Source organism: Pituophis catenifer, unplaced genomic scaffold (genome assembly GCF_029215685.1).
Source record: "Pituophis catenifer annectens isolate HBS135680 unplaced genomic scaffold, rPitCat1.0.hap2 SCAF_1, whole genome shotgun sequence".
Taxonomy (NCBI): domain Eukaryota; kingdom Metazoa; phylum Chordata; class Lepidosauria; order Squamata; family Colubridae; genus Pituophis; species Pituophis catenifer.
The window spans coordinates 71,545,677-71,566,719 of record NW_027256881.1 but is presented as its reverse complement, the minus strand read 5'-3'; the positions used below and the strand labels follow the sequence as shown (position 1 = coordinate 71,566,719).

The 21,043-nt window shown below is 36.5% G+C and overlaps 1 protein-coding gene across 2 annotated transcripts in view; it reads right to left on the bottom strand.

Moving 5' to 3' along the window:
• Positions 1-21,043, bottom strand: part of GALNT2 (polypeptide N-acetylgalactosaminyltransferase 2) — a 72,757-nt gene that overhangs the window by 9,911 nt on the left and 41,803 nt on the right. Inside the window, exons 2-13 of one of the 2 annotated variants that reach the window (XM_070932571.1) lie at positions 17,742-17,832; positions 15,346-15,499; positions 12,438-12,536; positions 12,255-12,322; positions 11,801-11,866; positions 11,219-11,340; positions 9,873-9,960; positions 4,887-4,974; positions 3,393-3,496; positions 2,376-2,502; positions 783-875; positions 378-461 (exon numbers count right to left, since the gene is read on the bottom strand). In XM_070932571.1, coding sequence (XP_070788672.1) covers positions 378-461; positions 783-875; positions 2,376-2,502; positions 3,393-3,496; positions 4,887-4,974; positions 9,873-9,960; positions 11,219-11,340; positions 11,801-11,866; positions 12,255-12,322; positions 12,438-12,536; positions 15,346-15,499; positions 17,742-17,832 — 1,184 coding nt within the window. Of the gene's footprint in view, positions 1-377; positions 462-782; positions 876-2,375; positions 2,503-3,392; positions 3,497-4,886; positions 4,975-9,872; positions 9,961-11,218; positions 11,341-11,800; positions 11,867-12,254; positions 12,323-12,437; positions 12,537-15,345; positions 15,500-17,271; positions 17,339-17,741; positions 17,833-21,043 lie in introns of those variants that run through there. The other variant, XM_070932572.1, reaches the window with a different exon arrangement.

Genomic DNA, 21,043 nt, shown 5'->3' with positions numbered 1-21,043 from the left:
ACTTCTGTCATCTGTTCTGGCTCTTATCACTGCTGTACAATCAAGACTATCTGGTTCTATCATTAAGGTTTCCAATGAGCCAATAACTCTCGGACGTGAAAAGGGATGAGTAACAATGCAGAAATGCTTCCTTACTTCAAACCCCAGATATGACTATGGCAACTGACTGATTTGGCTGCTGAAGAACAATCTCTATGGCAGATGGGCAATGGGCAGCCAGAGCTTGTCTTAGGCTGATATCATCCACCACCTAACCATGCTACAGGTTATGAAGACATTAGGTCAGATGGAAAAGAGATTAGAAGGAAGGCCCAGAAGACAAAAAGTTCAAACTACATTTATCAGTATGGCATCAGTATACAGGCATAAAAACTTACCTTAATTCAGGATATACATTTTCAAGGTACCACTTGAATGGTTTGCAGTTAAGTCTCTTTCTCAACTCCATTCGGCTTTGAATACTATTGAGAGAAAAAGCTTTTCATTGCATCTAAAAACGACGCCAATCCAAAAGCTATTTTTATGGACAACCTATTATTTAAATAAGAAGCTGGCAGCTAAGTAATTGTCTGTAACTTTTAGACCTCAATTCCCATCATTCCAGCTGCCCTAGCCATTAGCAAGCAGAAGTTGTCCAAAAATGGGCAGAGTACCATCTTGCCTTCTTCTGATTTAAGCAAAGATTAAAGATAAGGTTGTGTGCTTATTTTAATACCATTAATTTCCACCCTGCCGCTTCCAGACAATAGGTTCAAATAGCTGAAAGAAATAATTGGACTTACTTGCCATAAGGTACATTTCTGGCAGAAGGCACTGCTGCATAATAGAAGTTTTTGTATTCATCCATCCAGACTTCTGCTGCTCTGCGTGTATTTCTGGAAATAATTTAAGGCATAGCATTAATTTTGTGCCCTGGTACTTGTTTACTCCTTTGGATAGTGAAAAGCCTTCCATTTTAAGGACACCACTATGTAGAATAAGTTATCTCTCAAAAAGCACAATAATTTGTTGGCTTTGTATTCTTTAGCTCCTTTTTTCAGGATTTGTCTTTGTGGAAGGAAAACGGCATGAAGGATCACTGTATTTTGGCTATGGGTCAGTAGACAAAGTCCCCTACACTTAGACTAAAGAGTACATCTAGCATTGTTCCATACTCCAAAGCCCTGGTTAAATAGGAGTTATATTCAATTATCTTGTATAGAGGCACTGTCTCATTTTTAAGACATAATTACCTTATCCCTTCAGCACATTTTGTTCTCACATGAAAAAACAGATTATGTAGTCTTTTCTAGACTCTTTATCTACTGGAAGAAGTGGGTCTAGAAGAGATATAGTATTCCACTTTCCCTGATGTGATTCTACCTTTTAAAGTATGTCTTGCACATTTCTGGCTATGCAGAAGAATTCTGAATTCTTTCGCTCTATCTCCAATTCCCCTTATTCATACCTACCTACCACTTAGCAAGCCCCAACTCCTAAGACTTCTCTCAACAAGATGCTTTCCAGATTTATGGAAATCAAATATACAAATCAAATAAACTAACTTATGAAAGTCAGCTCCCAGATTTCACTAGCCAAATGCCATCTTATTAAGCAATTTGGTAGAGAGACTAATATTTAATAATTAAGGTAGATCTATACAAAACTTGATCATATGTTGGAGACACACTAATTTTTTTTCTGTTTTAACAAAATGTTTTGGAAAAAACCTGCTGGATCACCAAGGAATATATTAATACGTGGATGGTATACAATAAATATTTCTGGAAATGGTTTCCAAATTAAAATAAAATACTATATACTATAGGTATGTATACATACATACTGTATATAATGACCTAGACTGTAGCAAATCCTTTGTTATAATTATTCATATTATATAATACATACTATATATTATATAATATGAATAATTATAACAAAGGATTTGCTGTAGTCTAGGTCTTTACATTGTTCTGACAGTTTGTTTCCAATGTTAATGATAACATTGAAGTTTTCAAGTAAACTAATCAAAAACTGTCCAATAAGCATTTTTATAATGTAGGGAACTGATCTACATTTCTGCTGATTAGTATTGTTTTTGTTATGGTCTTGGTTTTATTGTTTGGTGAAGGACCCCATCTCTTGATTATAACAACCATTGATTGTGACATTCTTCCTAGCTGCTGTGGGTGTTAATTTTTGTATTTATGATGGAAATTTGATTTTAATTTATTTTAAGGTTGTTCGCTATCTAGAGTCACTTGCTGAGATGGATGGCCATATAGAATGAATGAATGAATGAATGAATGAATGAATGAATCAACCAACCAACCAACCAACCAACCAACCAACCAACCAACCAACCAACCAATGTTATTAAGTCTTAAATTTACCTTGCAAAAACAGTCCCACTTCCCCCTGGAAAGGTATAAGGATGTTGCTTGCGGAAGACATGACCAACTCGGCTGCATGGGATGATTTCAAGACTCCCACCACATTGCCACACACGGAATGAAATCTCTGCATTCAGAAAACAACCAACACAGAGAATAGGTTTTTTTTTTCTTTCTATCTTCCTATCTTCCTATGCATCCTTCTTTGCCATCAACAAGAATACTTTTTTTTTAAAAAAAGTGAAAAATCCCTTGCTTTTAATGGAGAAAAGGGGACAGAGAATCGTGTTCACCTTTTAATTGAAAAATTAAGCATATGTATGTAACTATGAGGTTATTATATTTCTCTACCCAAAATGGACCACTTTCTGTATTTGCAGTTCAAATAAATAAACAGTGGCTCAAAATCCAATGTTTAGCAGATAACCACAATAATTTGGATATCATACAATTACTTGTATGTGAACATCATACAATTACTTGTATATGAACACCCAAGTGTCAGAATGAGAAAATGAAGTTGAGATTTATAATTAAGTATAGAATCACAAATGCTCTTAAAGTATCAGTTTCTAGACTAATAATACAAAATTAGTTCAATTTGTTTAAAGAAAATACCCAATGATGACTATTCCTATGACCTACATGTCCTACTTTTAAGTATTTAAAATGCATGGAATATCTTTACAACCTTGTTAAATGAAACACTTTGAAAAGTATTTTTAATTATCACAAAATGCATTTCAAGTAAGTTATAACTTTTAAAAAGCTAAAGATCCTGTGGCTGCTTTCTTCAAACATTTCCCTGATTTTCTACTTCATACTTATTTTTTTGATAGAAAAGTCTAATTTTACAATGGAGCCCTGCTGTGGCTGAATATTTGCCAATAATCTACTTTAAAGTATTAACTGCTGCTTTAATCCATTCCAGGCAGAGATCTAAAGACATGAACTGACAAAAAAGAAGCTAAGATTTGCTAGCCTTCCAAAACAATGCTGTAAGTAAAAAATTCATACCTAGATTTTCTCCACCCCATACATCCATCATCATATCATACTTTCCCAACTCTTCAAAATAAAGTTTGTCCATCACAAAGAGTCCACCAGCTATCATTGGTGTTCTAAAAAGAAGGAAAAGAACAAACAATGTGCATCATATATTCACACATTATATCTTAAGGTTCCAAATGAGTATTTTCTGTCAATATTTACAAACTATTCAATTCCTTTTTAGCCATCTATACTCATTGCTCCAATGGAAAACTCTATCACTCATTCATGAACTCAAGATTTATATATGGTCAACTGGGTCTTAATTCTTTAGATGTATTTCTGATGTATAATCGGTTACAGAAAATTTCTGAAATGCTATACAAAATACACAATAATATTAACCCATAGTTATTCTGCAAGATATAAGTTGGTTCTCAAATAATATTACCTTTGAATTATTTTACTAGCATTTTTACCCAACGATCACTATCCAACTTAAATATATATTCTGCTACCTTGTAACAGTCATGCTTTCAAGCCTATTTTTCAGAGAATCTTATAGAATTATAAAATTTGCTGCTAGTGTAAGCAATGTTATTATGCGTATCAGAACTTCGCAGCAGTACCAATTTTGATACTTGCATGGGAAGAGAAATGATTCCATTAATAATAATTTAATAATACTGGAGAAATTAAATTTTAACCTATCTAAGTTTGATTATTACTAGAGATAATCAAAGTATGAACACAAGAAAAATATATGTTTTCATCTCTTGTTGCACTTTCTTGGTCCTAGCACACTAATATGAGATCAAGTAATTCTCTTTATCAGATGATCTGGCCACCATGTTAATTAGAGAGCCTTGCGTCATTTGTTCTACTTTCCAGGTGTGGTTGCACAACAAGGAAGTAAGCCAATAAACCAAGGCCCACGCAAAATAGATTTCAATTCCACACATGCTGTTAAAACATTATCATTTGCTTTTTGGTAATGTATACAACTGCATGTATACCTTGTGCAGGTAGTGTTTCACTATGTATTATTTGCAATCATAGTTTCATATAAGAATGTAATGTTAAGGAGTGTCAAAGCAATACATTTGTTGTAACGTATGAAAATGGCAGAAACTATTCATGTCTGTCTTCAGGTATGCAGTATTTTGAAACATCACTTGCATTTGGCAATACTGGGTTGTGTGTTTTATGAGGTATCAATTTAATTCAACAGCAGCCTGCCAAGTCTAACTTCGGAGATGGTAACTCATATAAGTTGCACTTATAACAACAACAATTAAAATTTAATTAACAATTAATTAATTAACAATTAGCAATTTTATGATGTTTGTGTGTCTATATTTTTCTTGATTGTACACCGCCTTGAGTCCTACGGGAGAAAGGCGATATAGAGATATAATAAATAAATAAATAAATAAATAAATAAATAAATAAATAAATAAATAAATAAATAAATAAACAAAATATTGTTTTGTGAGGGGAAGGGTGTTGGCAGGAACATACTTGATGGAAGCAACTGGATTTCCTTGCCGTGCTCTTCTTTGCTCAGGTGTCATGTAATCCCACTTGAATACCAGATTCCAATCAAAGCCTAAGAGATTGCAGGAAGAAACAGAAGGAGAAAAGTCACAATGTATATGCCTGGATATTAATAAATGTCCCCTTTATCTTTTGCCTATGATATATGGTCGTTGAGTTATGGATTATAGATATGAAGCTATTCAGATATGGTTTAACTCCAAGCTCAATTTACCTGAATTTCTTTTACTGTTATATGACACTTTCAGAAATAGATGTTATAGAAGTTAAGATGACATTAGGAAAATCCCAAGACAAATTTGTGTGCTTTTTAAGTAGAAAAGTGATATTAATTAATTTAAACATTAAAGTAAATAATGTCCACCTTATTAAAAAAAAGCTTTTTATTTCCTAATTTCCATCCTCTTTTATGAGATTACCACAAAAAAATATTCTTCACAATTTCAAACTTAATTTGGATTGCAATAAACCTTGTCAGATTCCCCAGTTTTGAAATGTCAATAGACAATCTGAATATTTATCCCATTTGATTGTTGTGTATTTTGCTATACTTTAAAACTGTTTTGACTTATTTTGTGCTTGGAGGAAATTACAAAAGAAATCTGTGTGTAAGCAGCAGGTATCAGCTGAACTGATCAGGAGATGGCACCGAAGTCAGAAGCTTGAATCTGTGTTTCTTGTCTTCCCTGCCAATTCTTCTACCTCCAGCTGCTATTTCCAAAATTGTTATTTTAGCTTCTCTGCTCCCACAGCAGATACCATCTGACCACATTTGAAGGAATGGCAAACCACTGACACCTCCTCAAGCTCCATGGGAACCATCTGTTGCTTAAACTCCTCTTCTCCAAGAACTGCCTTTGGCAGAAACCACTTTCCAGCTATCATACAACATTAGAATATAACAATGAGGGGAGGGGGGAATGCCTGGATTGGACAGCCTCCTGCTAGCTATCCTCCTGCTCGTATTGCTACTACTGTACTACTCAGTCTGACATTACAATAGCTTTCCCTTCTGATAACTTATCAGAATGTAAACTGCTGAGTGCTTCCATAAAAGGTAGATTAAAACTATCTTCCATGTTAATCATGCTATGGATCTCGCAGCATGTGACAAAGATGTCACAAGTGCTACGTTTGCATACAATTTTTCAAAAGCTGTTTAGTTGCATTTTTAGCATTTTAGGCACATATGACTTTCGGGCAACCAGCAGTACTTTTCCATGCTAATAGAATACCATGCTTAAAAAAAAGATCCAATTTCCACCATTGGAAATTATAGCCGTGTCATTTGAAAAACATGCTTCATTTTAATACTACACTGTGGTGGGTAATAGAGCAACACGCTGAGCTTACCATGTCTTCACTTACAGCAAAAATATTACATTTCACTGTGTTTCACTGTACAAAATGCCATTAATATAAAAATAAAGTTAAAACCTCAACATGTACATACACTGCAGTAAACATTAGGTGGCTCCTTTGGAACATGAAGCAATAATAGAGCACAGGAAAACCTGAAGTGTCAATGGTATAAAAAAAATACTACTAAAAATATATCAGCTCAGTTTGATCAGAGGGTCATACCAGACCGGGCACTGAGATAACCTGTATGGTAACCACACAGATGTCACTTTTTAATTTTTTTTTTCATATTGAAATCAAATCATTGCCACCTATACTCCAGTGTCCCCTTTTCCAACCCTTTTCACAACTACATGTGATTCCAAATTGCATAATTACTTACAGTGGGTAATTATGCTGAGAATGGCAATATATGAGCAATACTTTTATGCTCAAGAGATTCTATTATAGCACGCCAAAATAAACTGCCACGATCATCAAATATCCAGAGCAACAAATCCTCAGAATAGATGCCAAAGAGTATTTCAACGTGTAACAGAGTATCCAGGAGAGGTTATTGATGATGTCAAGAATACAAATGTGTTCTTAATCTTAGCTACAACAGACTTCGACAGCAATGCCTCTGACTATTATTAGAGCTCCAGATTTCCCTCTTCACTTTTCACCTTTGAACACGTCTAGGCATTTCCTAATTCATTTTACAAAAGAAATGAAGGGCAAATCTTTCACGCAAAGGACAAATATGAAAACCTGAAATCAAGAATCAATGTTGAATGTTCTTCCTTATCTTTTTTTTTTTAGATCCTCAATACTATAACATTGGCTATTTCACCATTGCTAAAATATTATATTGCAATATAATATTTCCCTACAGAGAGTTGAAGATCAAATATATTTGTTTAGCCCTTTACATTATGCTAGATTTTAGCAAAGCACGTTTATAAAGGTACATTACACGTAGATATAAACACAGTTGTTTTCTCACATTAGACAGGATGCAGAATTGTGGCCTTATTTAAATTGTCAGGGAACCGGCTATATATCTACATAACACCAGTACAGATGTCAATAGAACAGAGATAAATGGCAAAGAATGCATGCATGTGTATATGTACATGTGTATGTGTATGTGTATGTATATGTATATGTATATGTATATGTATATGTATCTGTATCCAATTTCTGTACTTGCATCAAATGTTGAGACACAAATAAATGTTGAGGGTAAAACTGCCCTCTGCAAAGTGGTGCAACGGATCAGACAGCGAATAGATACATTCGCTGTATCTATTAGCAAAACACACAGATACTCACAGACTCTGAACCTTTAAAGAAAAATAAACAGTCTTTACTTCTAGTAAAAAAAAACAAACTTGGTTTCTCAAAACAAAGATAACACTTCTTCAAATAATCACGGTTCAACACAAAAACATAGTTTGCTTACAATTCCAGTTCTCTTCAGTAATACAGACACCGTTCTTTCAGCAGTTCAACCTTCTAATAGCAGGAGCAAAAGTGAATGAACTTCCTGCCTTCTTTTATGTCTGCTTAGCACAGCCAATTAGTCATCTTGTAGCAGTTAAAGTTACAGAACATAGTTTTCTATATATTATCTACCCAACCGTAGGATAAGCATCCAACAGTAAAGATGGAATTTGCATCACAACATATATCATCGTTGTGATGCCAACTTGGCTTTCTGTAGATGCCTCTGAGTATATTATCCTGCAGCAGTTGATGAAGGGTACAAAATATTCTGAATTTGAAACAGTGGTTTTGATTTCAAAACAGGATGTTCCAACAGTTCCAGGAGTGATTTGAATTTAGAACAGCTCTGAATCAAAATCAAAACTCAGCCAGCTCAGGGTTCAAATAGGATATTTAAAGATCAAAAAGGCTCAAGCAACCCACTTCAGATTTAAAGCAACCATTCCAAAATGGTCAATATATTTTGAATACCCATGATCAAGAGGCTTGAAATTAATAAACAATGTGCTGGAATTCCCGATCTATTTTCTCTTTTTCATCTACTTAAGTGAAGCAATTAACATTCTGCTAGATAAGCTTGACTCTTGGTGACTTCAAAGGCACAATGGCGTACCTTTCTCAGCAGTGAGGAGGATGTGATTTGATATTAACTATCTTCTCTGATGTTCTTTGAACTTCTCAGTTTAGCCCAGTGTTTCTCAACTTTGACCACTTGAAGTTGTTTGGACTTCAATTCCCAGAATCCTCCAGCCACCCATCCAGGCTGGGGAATTCTAGGAATTGAAGACCACACATCTTCAAGTGTTTAAAGCTCAGAATCACTGGTTTAGCTGATAACCCTAGAACAGCCCTGGTCGTTTCTCCCATTCCAAATACTAATCAGATCTGAACCTGATTAGCTTTTCTTGAGGTCAGTTTAGTGCTACTACCCAAACTGAATGAATTCTAACCCAAGAATAAATAACTGATAGTCATTTGCTGAGCTTATCCTAGAATTCAATTTCATTCTAATCTGAATATAGTTGTATTTCTCCTTTATGGACCGGATTTTCAGGTCCTGACTGTAAATTCAATCCCAGATACTGAATACATACATCACTTAGGAGAGAATTTTTTTTTTACCATTTTCAGCACCTTTCCTGGAATCCCGTATTTTTTGGAGTATAAGATGCTCCGGACTATAAGACGCACCTACCTTTTTTGGTGAGGAAAACAAGGAAAAGAAATCTGCCTCTGCCTCCCAGCAATTTTGCCTCCTTGCAGCAAACAGCCTGCTTTACTTTCATTTTCGTTTTCAGCATAGCTTGATTAGCATAAGAAAAAAAAATCTGCTCCCAGCAATTTACCTCCTTGCAGCAAGCAGCAGAGGCCTGCGCAGCAATAGGCAATGACAATCCCTGAAGCCAGAAACAGCTGAGAGTCGGAAGGCCGATCCAAGGACAATCAACTTGTGCTAATTAGGTTGTGCTGAAGCTGAAATGGTCTGTTTCTTCTTGCTGCTTGCTACAAGGAGGTAAATTGCTGGGAGGCAGAGACCAAAGGTTGGGGGCCAATGGGTGGGCGGGGCTACATTCGGTGTATAAGATGCACCCAAATTTTCACCCCCTTTTAGGGGGGAAAAAGGTGCATCTTACACTCCGAAAAATACGGTATATAGAAATGTTTTAGAAAACAAGGAAAGGAAAACACATATTTTATTTCAATTTCCCAAGTCTCCTTGACAAAGCTGAGACATAAATCTCACAGGCTCAAAACTGGCAGTTCCCACCTCTGAGCCCATGGAACTATAAAAACACAGTACTGTGTCAAGATATTTGTATGTATTTTCTACAGCATCTCTTCAAGACCTTAGGCAGAAATGTTTCCCATCTCTTAGATCTGGGCCTTTTAGCAGGAAAGGCTTTACTCTCCTGCAAGATTTCTGTTGCACGCTGACAAAAAACATGAACGTTGTTCTAAAAGACTGGAAGCATGCTCTGACATTTTACTCCATTTATTTACACAAAGGTAAAAAGGTATACGTTTCTCAAGCTAGTATCTGGATTATTGTGACACATTTAGGGACCCTGGAAAGACTTCATATTCCAATAAAGTACATACCGCCCTTTAAATCAGCTGAGGCCCCCACATATTGGAAATTGTCCATGTTAATGACATCAATTATAGGAGATACAACTCGGGTCTTGTCCTGAAATACATTTCAAAACAAAAGTTAATGAACAATAGGCTCTTGTGTTGTTTTGAATGTTACAAAAAGCATGATCTTCTTTAGAAGGCTAGCTTTTAAATCCAATGCTATCCACATATACAGGGCTAGCACTGAACCCACCTACCTGCCCAAGAAAAAGAAATCCACCCTCCTGGTCTAAGAACCTGATTTTTGCTGACAATTAAGTACAGTAGGCTTATTGAGTTATTTTGCTAACTCAATTCAATTCTCAAGGAAATTAAACGTTCCAGATCATACAGGGAGAGGTTGGAAAAGGCCTTGCGTAGCATAAGGCCTGGTTATTTGCTTCACTCCCATAGTATCTGCCCCACAGTATCTGCCTGACTGGTATGATCTGGTTTCTTCAGTTTTGAAGAGGCAGTATTTGCTGTCTGTTGCTTTTCTCGAGTTTGGCTTCGTATGCATTTGTTCTTAAAGCTTGGTCTTGTGCGGCCAGAATTTGTCCTTCTGTCTTTTTTTTCAACTTCCTTGCTCTTAGCCAGGGGTGGGCAAATGTGGCCCTTTTACAACCTGTGGACTTCAACTCCCAGAATTCCTGAGACAGCCAAGCTTGGCTGTCTCAGGAATTCTGGGAGTTGAAGTCCACAGGTTGTAAAAGGGCCACATTTGCCCACCCCTGCTCTTAGCCATTGCCAAGTCTTTAACAATTATTATTATTATGTTTCAGTACCACTTCTTCAATTTAGAATTCAGTCAATAAACTGATTTATTTTTTAAAAAAAACCTGAAAGTACTGCTTAAAATTAAATGAAGGCTACTTCAGGTAGTCCTCACCTTATCAGCAGAATTGAGCCCCAAATTTCTGTTGCTAAGCAAGACAATTGTTAAGGGAGTTCTGCCCCATTTTACGACCTTTCTCGCCACACGTTGCTAAGTGAATCACTGCAGTTGTTCAGTTAGTAGCGCGGTTGTTAACTGTCTTCCCCATTGACTTTACTCGTCGGGAGGCTACAAAAGGTGATCACATGAGCCCAGGACACTGCAACCATCACAAATACGAGTCAGTTGCCAAGCGCCTGAATTTTGACCATGGAGATGTTGCAACAGCTGTTAATGTGATAAATGTTCATAAGTCACTTTTTTTTAGTGCTGTTGTAACTTTGAATGGTCACTAAATGAATAGTTGTAAAGTGGTGGACCACCTGTACTTTTCGATGCAAAAGAGAATCCAGAGGCCCATTCTTAGAGACCATTAAGATTATTTCTCACAACTAACCTCGGCTACTCTCTCCAGGAGAGGCTCCAGCCAGTGCTCGTTGCATTCACAGTGACTATCCAAGAATGTCAGTACTTTTGCTTGTGCTGCATCTGCCCCTCGAACACGAGAACGCATCAAACCTGAAAATCAAGGACACATAGTTGGCTCGATTGCATTTTGCAATCAATTGCATTTTTACTGTACTGCCTACTGCATTGTTCCCCCTCTGATATTAATCTACCTAACAATCTGATAGAAAGACTGGTAAACCAATCAGAAGTTTTCCCATATAAAGTACCTAGGAAGACTTCAACAGAAACAATCTTCAGGCACTTTAACTTAGAGCAGTACAAGAAAGTCATTAGAAAAATCAGATCTCCACTTCGGAACTGTTGATTTAAGAAAGGCTTCCAGGAAGATGTTGATTAAGGAAAAAAAGTGAGCTGGAAAACATAATTTAAAATAGCTATCAGATGAAATGCCCTGCCTCCATTGTGCAATCTATTTTCTTCTACATTCAATGTGTGCAGAAAGAGAAAATTGCTCTTTTAACCAACGTTTTAATCTTCATATTGTTTCCGGTCCTAACACGATGCTCACCTTCCCGGCGGTCATTTCGAAGTATCTTCACTTTCTCAATTTTACCTAATAAAGCACCATCCTCAGCTAGAAAAGGGGGGAAAAAAACAAAAACCAGTCATTTCTTTATCTTGAATCAAAAAACTGTCATAAAGACTCTTCCCTCCTTGGAAAGTTCCCAAGTTTCAGAACTAAAGCTCATCTGATTTCCTCCAGTTTTCCACCATAAGCCTATTTTGCAAGTCTGAATGATGACAATTTCATCTTGAAAAAGTAGAAGAGGCAGATTATGGCATTAAAGATGCCAGAAAGTAAATGCTTTGGAAACTAAAAGCAACCTAGAACCCTATATGAATATATGCCCAGTCAACTCAGACAACTCCAGCAGTGCGGATTACAAGCCCAATAGTCCTTTGTCAGAACAATATACTATCTCATGTTTTGCACTAAATAACAGCCTTGTGAAAGTACTTACAATCATTGCTGTAGTCATCTACTAATATAATTTCCTTAATAAGATGTGGTGGGCTTTTTTTGAGAACACTAAAAAGAAAAGAAATCGGATGAGAATAATCACCTAGTTCAATGCGCTGAGAAAAACTATGAATTATCACTTTGTGGTAGCCCCATGTGGTTTAAGAAAGTGTTGCAGAAATACCTGACAACAGTTCGAAGGAGAGCTGATCGGGCCTCGTTGTGAAAAGTGATGATTACACTAGTAGCTGGTAAGTCTATCCGCCATTGCTTTCGTTGACACCTTAAAAGGAAGGACAAAAAGGTTTCAAATGGTAATGCCACTGACATGGAGGTTCTCATTAAAAGCTGACCTCAGATTCTGTATTCCCATTAGATCTTCTAAGGAGCAAGAGCAGAAAGATCGAAAGAAAGAACAACTGCCATTTCTCTAGGCCAGGGTTTCTCAACCTTGGAAGCTTCAAGATATTTGGATTTCCAGTATCCTGGGGAATTCTAGGAGTTGATTCCACATACAGTATCTTAAAATTTCCAAGGTTGAGAAAACACTCTCTAAGCTGTGCCCAAATGAGCCCAGAAGACTGCTTAATATTTAGTCTGAAGACTGCAGGAAATGTTACAAACTCGTCACTAAGATGATCTAGACCAGGGGTCCCCAACTCCCAGTCTGTGGATCAGCACTGGTCCGCGGCATGCCAGAAACCTGGCTGTGCAAGCAAGTGAGGCCCCATCCATGGGATTCAGAAAAATCACACCCCCTCCAGTCCATGGAAAAATCTCTCTCCACCGAACTGGTCCCTGATGCCCAAAAGGTTGGGGGACTGCTGATCTAAACAACCTTGCAAGTGTGAGCCATATTAATGCTGGTCCCAAAGGCACTTTTCAAAAGGCAACTTCTTCTTTTTCTTATTCCATATCCGTCATCGGACATTGGCAATCATGTTGGCGATCCTATTTTTATCAACAGCCGCACGAAAAAGTGCTGTTGAGTTTTGTCCAAACCAGTCCCTTAGATTTTGAAGCCATTATGCTTTTCTTCTACCTGGACCTCGTTAGCATTCATCTAATGACCAAATGACTGGTAAGGAATATAAATTCTTCCATTCCTCATCATTCAGCCAGAATTGAAGAAGCTTTTTGGATGAGAAGCAATACATTTTCAAGGAACAAAACCAAAAAAGTCCAGTTGCCTTTTGAAATCACCTTTGGGGCAAGCATGACATGGATGATTGAGAATCTCCATAGACATTTATTCATGGGACAGTTACTATGTATTTATCAGTCATGTATTCCTGTGTTTCTGATCCTTATAAGATATTAGCTTGGTACCAATCTTTCAGTTTATAAAATGGGACACTTATTGTTCTTCTTTCCAAAAAATATAAAATCACATTCATATGTAATTATTTGCTATATTTTTAAATTTAAATGTGCTTTTAGAATGCCTGAAAGGGAAAGTCTCATTTTCTGCAAATGTCTCAGAGCTTAATAAATGTAGGCATTTCTAAGAATGTTTTCTTCCACGATTGCTTATTGAGAATAGTTTATCAACCTGAATTACTGCTGAAATATGCTGCATCATGTTTTTTTCACTTACAATCCATGCTATACTAAGTTTTATCAATCCTGGGGGAGGCAAGACATACATATTCAAGGTTTCACAAAACATTCAACCTATACAGGGTCTAAAACAGATAGTCAGGTTATTAGGTATCTGCTATCCTGTTTCCTTAAGAGGTAGACAACTTACAAGATATAACAATGAAAAACATGTAGTTCAACAAAATTCTACCATTAAAAATATAAATGATCCACATAAAGCTAATCAAAATGAATTAGTTTAGCAGTCTAAGAGGAATTTAGGGTTAAGTAAATCAAAGGCCAAATGTTTATTGTTTATTTGGCTCATAAAAAGTTAAGTTGCTTCAAAGTTTCATAGACAAAAGGACTGATGATCTGGTTGTCCAGCTCATCTCAGTGACAAGCTTGTAATGTTTATGCTGCAGCAGTCTTCAATCCAAATATTAAGCAGCCTTTTGGGCTCATTTGGGCACATCTTTTGTTCATTCTCAAAATTCCAGAATTAATTAAAGCAGGTGAATATTTCTCATGCCACTGGACCCTTCCTTAATATAAGAAATAGAAGCATTTTTCAAATGTTTTTCTTAATGCATAACAAGCTCGTAACTTTGCATCTGATGAATTCTAATTCTAATCTGAACACTGAAGACCAAATTTAAAATTGAAGGATGCTACATTTTTCCCCCGTTTCCAGTATTTTTTAAATTTCAGCAAGATGCTTATTTTTTATCAAATCAAAACAATTAAACATATTTTTTTTAAAAAAACCAAGATCATAAGAGGGAATGCTTCAGAATATTCCATGTGATGAAATTAATGTGCAGGCTCCCTGTTGCCAGGGGATCTCCAGGCCTGTGAAAAAGACATGTTTGGAGGGCTTTCCAGAATCACAGATAGTGAGAGGTAAAAAGGAGCCAAGAAATAAAGAATACGTATCTTGATTTTGCCTTATGTGTGAGGCAGTTATCCTGCATGTTTCTTGAATAAATATTAATAAGCCAACTTTGTTTCTAATAGATGTTTATAAAGTATTAAGTAAAACAAAACCTCCAAAGAGATTGAAAACAGATTAACATTGACATTAAAATCAGTGAGGATGGGATTAAATCTTCAGTTGTGCACATAACAGCATCCCAGTTAGGCAAGATTTAGAAACCATAATAATGCCAAGCAGGGAAATAATTGTGATGCCAATGCTGACACAGTACCAAGGACGCTGCCTTTCTAGCGTATTCCAAATCAAGCAGGTCTTGTACAGACTGTATAATTTATTCTTGAATTGCTTTGTATTCTTTTAGAATTGTCATTCAGTGCTATGAATTACTGCAACTCAGCAGAGAATGTTATGACAGAAATATAAATAGGATCAAACAATCTGAGCTAACTACCACTGAACTCTTGAGAGCTGCAGCTGAGCACTTTGCTCAATATTCATTTTCTAGTTCGGGTACTTTTTAGCTTAGGCACTATTTGTTACAAGATAACGCGTTCTAAAGATAGGCGGTACTTACTGATCATGTCTTGTATCCTGAACATTTCTGTCCATTCGTAGTTTATCACTCTCCACTTGATTAAACTTATTGCGGGCATATGGGTCTTGACCAGCTTTGACCATAGTGACTCCAACATAAGCATCCTGGTCAAAGTCTTGCCACCTAACTTTTCCTAAGAAGAAAAACTGGTATTAACAGAAGACCTAAGATAAATTCTGGCTTTGGTAAAAACACTTTTCAGTATATAGGCAAATATAGCCAAATTCTCAAGGACTAGCAACAGATGACACCTCTCTTCCAAGCCCACTCAAACATTACTGTACCTCCTACATTTGTAACATCGCTGTCACTTTTTAAATTCTGGATGGCATCTCCACTCTGGCCTGCTATTTGCTTTGAAAGAAAACAGAAACTGAACAGCTGATGTATGGTTCTATCTTTTGGTACCTCTGCTTGTGAAAAGTGAACAGGGTCATAATTGCATCCTTCATCAAATGCATTACTAAGTATACCATGACTCCATTTTATCTACTCTTGCTGGGGTAGGAAATGTTTTAGCAGCTACATGTAAATCAATCTGTCTTCAACTTAGCTTTTTAGCAATGTAAACAGGTTCCCTGCTCCACAACATTGTTTGAAATATTAAAATTCTTTCACTACTAGCACACAACACAGAGAACATTAAATGTTTCCAAAGAACAGCTTCTGAAGGCAATAGGAGACGTATGTTAGGATAGTTTTTGCCCTTTGTATTTGCAGAATGCTTTCTTATTGGATCATCCACTAAATGTTATTTTATGTAAGCTATTTATATCCCAACTAAAAACCCTTGAATAATCTTACAAATACCTGCAAAGATCTTTCCACTCAATCTCATGGTACTGTAACTCTTTAAGAAAATGGATATTTGATTCCCAGATTATTAGAAAGGCTGTGACAAGACTGCGTTCAACCATGTCTTCCAACTGGCTGGACAAATGTCAAGTCTTCCACACAGAAGCCCAAATAAATACTTTGTGTTGACTTGTACTATCTTTGCTGATAAGGAGTGTTAGTTTAGATTCCCATAGGAAAAACTGCTGGTAGGAAATAAGAGGAGCTGTGGGTTGAACTGGCATCAAGAGAAAGACTTGAAACATTAAAATAAAACTGTCTTCCCATTCACTTTATATATTTGTTTTGTGATTCCATTCATATTATTCTGTGTATATCAGAGATCTCCAATCCCTGGGCCGCAACCCACTACTGGGCCTTGAGTCATTCGAAACTGGGCCATGGAAGTGGTGGGCGTGAGCAGTGGGTGAGTGTGTGCGCTCCAGTTGTGCGAGTAGTGGGCACCGCTTGTGCAAATGAAGCTGGGCACACATACCCGCCGCTTGCATGGACCCATCTCCTCTCCCCCCTACCAGTGCACAAAGCCAGAAAGTTTGGGGAACTCTGCTGTATATCATAAAATCATTTCAACTTATTCCTCACTACTGGTCATTCACTTTTATATTCAATCCATACTTCTGCGATATTCTTTTATTCTTGATCCTCTTGTTCTACTGCACATGATTTAATAATCCATGCCTACTCTTCTTTATTTAATTTTATGTTTTTCCTTATATATTCAACTCTTTATTTGGGTGATTAAGTTGGCTGGCTCACCCAAGCTTTACAGAAGACTAGCAGAATCATACTGTCCCAAATTTAGAGCCTAAAGTCTAATATACCGTACTGCTTGTGGTTTTCATTATTTATATTGTGCATATTTTACAATCTGTGTGTAATATCTATAAAAACTCTATGTTGGTATAGCTTATCAAAACTATTACAGAGCTACCCCAGAGCCACTTAACTAGTGATAAATTTTATTTTTCACAGATTGGTCCCAACAGTGATTAAAATTCTATTCCACAGTAAGCTAGTGTGTGAAGCTTTTCAGTGTTATAATTTGCTTACTTTAAAAGATGAAAGGAAGCATAGTCCATTTGATGTTTTGGTACCTCTGACTCTTCAGAAACATTCCCATTTCAGATCTTTTTTTTTTTATCAGTCAGGAAGATTAGAGGTTTTCAATAAGAAGACAGCAAGGTTTCCAGAATCCTAATTGTTGTTGCACAATGATTCAGGATGGATTGTTTTAAAATCTTTTCAGCAGGTTAATAGTTCTCCTTTTAACAGTACAGTCCTATAATCTCTACTCAAAAATAAGCCCCACATAATACAGTCAGTTTTAAAATGAGGTAAACTAGACCTTCAAAAGTTCTCACATTTTATCCTTAAGAGGTCAAATATATGAATACATAAAAGAGAATACTTAAATTTCTCACCCTTCATTGTCTACTTCAGTCAAAATAAGTTTTCTATCTTTTCTGTTAGATTAGTTATATTTAATTCTGTGTGATATTTTAAAAGTAACAATTCAGTACCTGGAGGCAGGGTCTCCATGTTTTGTGACTTTTCATCCCCATTACTGTGTTGGTCTTTCTTTTTTAATGTGTTGATATTATTTGGATCCTCCTAGGGAGAACAATACAAACACAGATTTATCATTAAAACAGTACTTCAAAAAACTGTTCCACAAAAATAGAAATGGCTATTTTTACTTTTTTTTTTTTTTGGAACCAAGGAGTCTTTAGCATCAATCAAAATGACAATGTCAGCAAGAAAGATCACTGAGCAATGATACGGATTACACAATACACTTGTACTGTGCAAAACCTATAGAGCTTGACGCATCCCATTTCAAGTTCAAAACAGCTGTTTGGACCATTCCAGCTTTTGAAACAAATTATTTTTCACATCTTTATTCATTCATCTCAGGCATTTTCCAAGTGCTTGCCCTATAACATATAACACATCAGTTGGAGTCCTCTTATAAATCAGTTCCCTTTATTATTACAGATAGTCCTCAATTAACAACCACTTGTTCAGTGACTATTCACACTTATGACGGTATTGAATATATGGCACTTATGAGCAGTCTCCAAAGTTCTGGCTGTCCCCCTCCATGGTCACATGATCATGATCCAATTGCCCAGCTACTGCCTCACAATTACAACATTGCAGTGTCCTGTAGTCATGTGATTGTCATTTACAACTTTCACTGCCAGCTTCTGACAAGTCAATGGAGAAGCCAGTGGGAAGTTGAGGACAACTATGTGATCTCTTGTTTCTTTGCTCTAGATTTGCTTAAAGACAGAAATTGGAAGTGCTGGAATTGCCATGGCTAAGCAGCATGTTCATGTCACATTGTTTTATGAACGTGTCACTTAGCAACAGAAATTCTGATCCCAATTACTGTTGTTAACTGAGGACTATCTATGTTACGAAACTGTATAAAACTACTTTAATTGGCCCAACTTCATTAATTATCCAAGTCAGAAAAACCTATTTACATATAATGGAATGAAGGTAGTTCAATTTATTCACTACAATGGGGTTGAAAAGAACTTGCCTGCTAATCAAAAGTGGAAGTAGAAAAAGTGGAAGACAACCAATAAGATAGATGAATAAGATCAAAGAGATCACCAGAACATCTTTGGAAGAATCAGATTATCATCAAGATTATTATCAAGGACCAACGCAAAAGGGAGATGGGACTTATTTGTTCATATAATCACCAGGATCAGATCCTATTAATCACAAAAGTTAACCAAGTGCTACAAAAATCACTATATAGCTAGAACAAATTGTTTTTCCTGCCTTGTCAAATTTCAGGTTTTAGCATGTTTTTTATGATGTTACACTTCAGTTAAAAATACTTTTTAACTTTTTTGAGCCCATATTTGTTATTCTGTTATGAAAATTCCCTAAGTAATACTTAAGATTCAGACAATTCTAAGAAGCAGAACTTGTAAAGGGCTTGTTTTCTATGTCACTGCACTTTAATTTGCAACCATGGGATTAGGCAACAAGACTTAAAATATCTTGCCATTTTGTCCCAAGCAATTAATTCTCAGCATTAGAATTGCAATGAATTCTCAGCACAAGTATTTATGGGGAAGTCACAAGACTCCCATTCTACTAGATATGCACAATGAGTAGAGTACTTTGAAATACACAGAACAGAGAGAAGCCTTTTCAGACCAAAGGCAGATTAGGAATTGGCCAGACAGTTGTGACACAGCTTACAATAACAATAGCACTTAGATTTATATACCACTTCACAGTGCTTTATAGCCTTCTGTAAGCGGTTTACAGAGTCAGCATATGCCCCCCCCAACAATCTGGCTCCTCATTTTACCAACCTTGGAAAGATGGAAGGGTGAATCAACCTTGAGCTGGTGAGGATCAAACTCCTGGCAGTGAGCAGAGTTAGCTTGCAATATCTCATTCTAACTACTGTGTCAACACATTTCTGGTGCAACTGAAATCATGGTGAATCTAATCTTCTTACAAGTAAAAACTTCTTCAAAAATTAATATTGAACTCCTAAGGACAACTTTAGTCCATAGATTTGGACACCTGATATGCAGGTCCTGCTGAGTTGACTGAAGAATGGTCTGACATCATTCTTGGGAAAGACTTCAAACCTATGGCTATTGAGAAAGTGGACAGGATTCTTGGAATGTGTGTACGACTACCTGTTTATTAGATCCATGACTCTCCTAATTGGTCAGGAGAACTTGAAAAGTGAGATATGGACAGGGTCCATAGCAAATTCATCCTTGAATGAAGGGGTAGTTCCATCTGATCTTAAATATACGGATGGTACCTAATTTATACATCACAGTCCCTGGCTACCTGAGTGATGCCATCAATGGTCTTAATGTCTAGAGATTTAGGGAGTCTGGATATAGAAGAACAGAATCAGGCTCAACCCTACTAGGTAGCTGTGAATTTTGAAACTTCCTAGACCTCTAATTCTGAATAGTATTGAGAATTACACCTTGAGAAAAAATCTAATGCAAGATCTGAGGGTGTTTCTAGATTCATGATTCAAGCCTGACGAGAAGATTTCAACCATGGCTCAGACACTGTGTGCCAGTTGTTCTCATTACTAGATCAGGAGGTACCACTCATGGTCACTCATACGTGGGTCTTCTTTTGTGTGGATTACTGCAATGTGCTCTACAGAAGCTCCAACGGATCCAGAATGCATTGGCACTGGCACAAGTCAGTACAGCCATGTAATACTACTCATTTGCAAGCTCAAACGGTTGCCAGTGGGCTTCTAGGTTCAATTCAAGGTGCTGTTTATCACATTAAAGACCAACATGGCACATTATTTGAAGGACAGATTATCCATCCATTAAGATCCAACAAGAATGCATGCTCTGGGTCCTGTTTCTTAAGCAATCTCATCTTATGGCACCTAAGAGAATGGCTTCTTGATGCATAGAGTAGGTGCTGTATTACATGCCTACTTTATGCATAAATATTCCTTCCGAGAGTCAGATATCCCTGATCCTTCCTGTCCTCTGCACAGCTTTGAAAAACCTAGACTCTTTCCAGGCATTAAGTCCCGGGGGACTTAATCATATTGTTCGAATTGTTTCCAGTGTAGTTTATTTTTTTTTATATGATTGTTCATTTTATAGTTGATAGTTTTATTGTATTTATTGTTAGTTACACTTTACACTGGGCTGAGTTGTTCACCATGAGGATGGCTATATACACTGACTAAATAAATGCATTGTTATTTTATAGTTAGGAAGTCAGTGCTGCCACTTTCCTTTCATATGTATATTATTCAGTAAACATTAGAACATTGTATGAAGGTAACTTC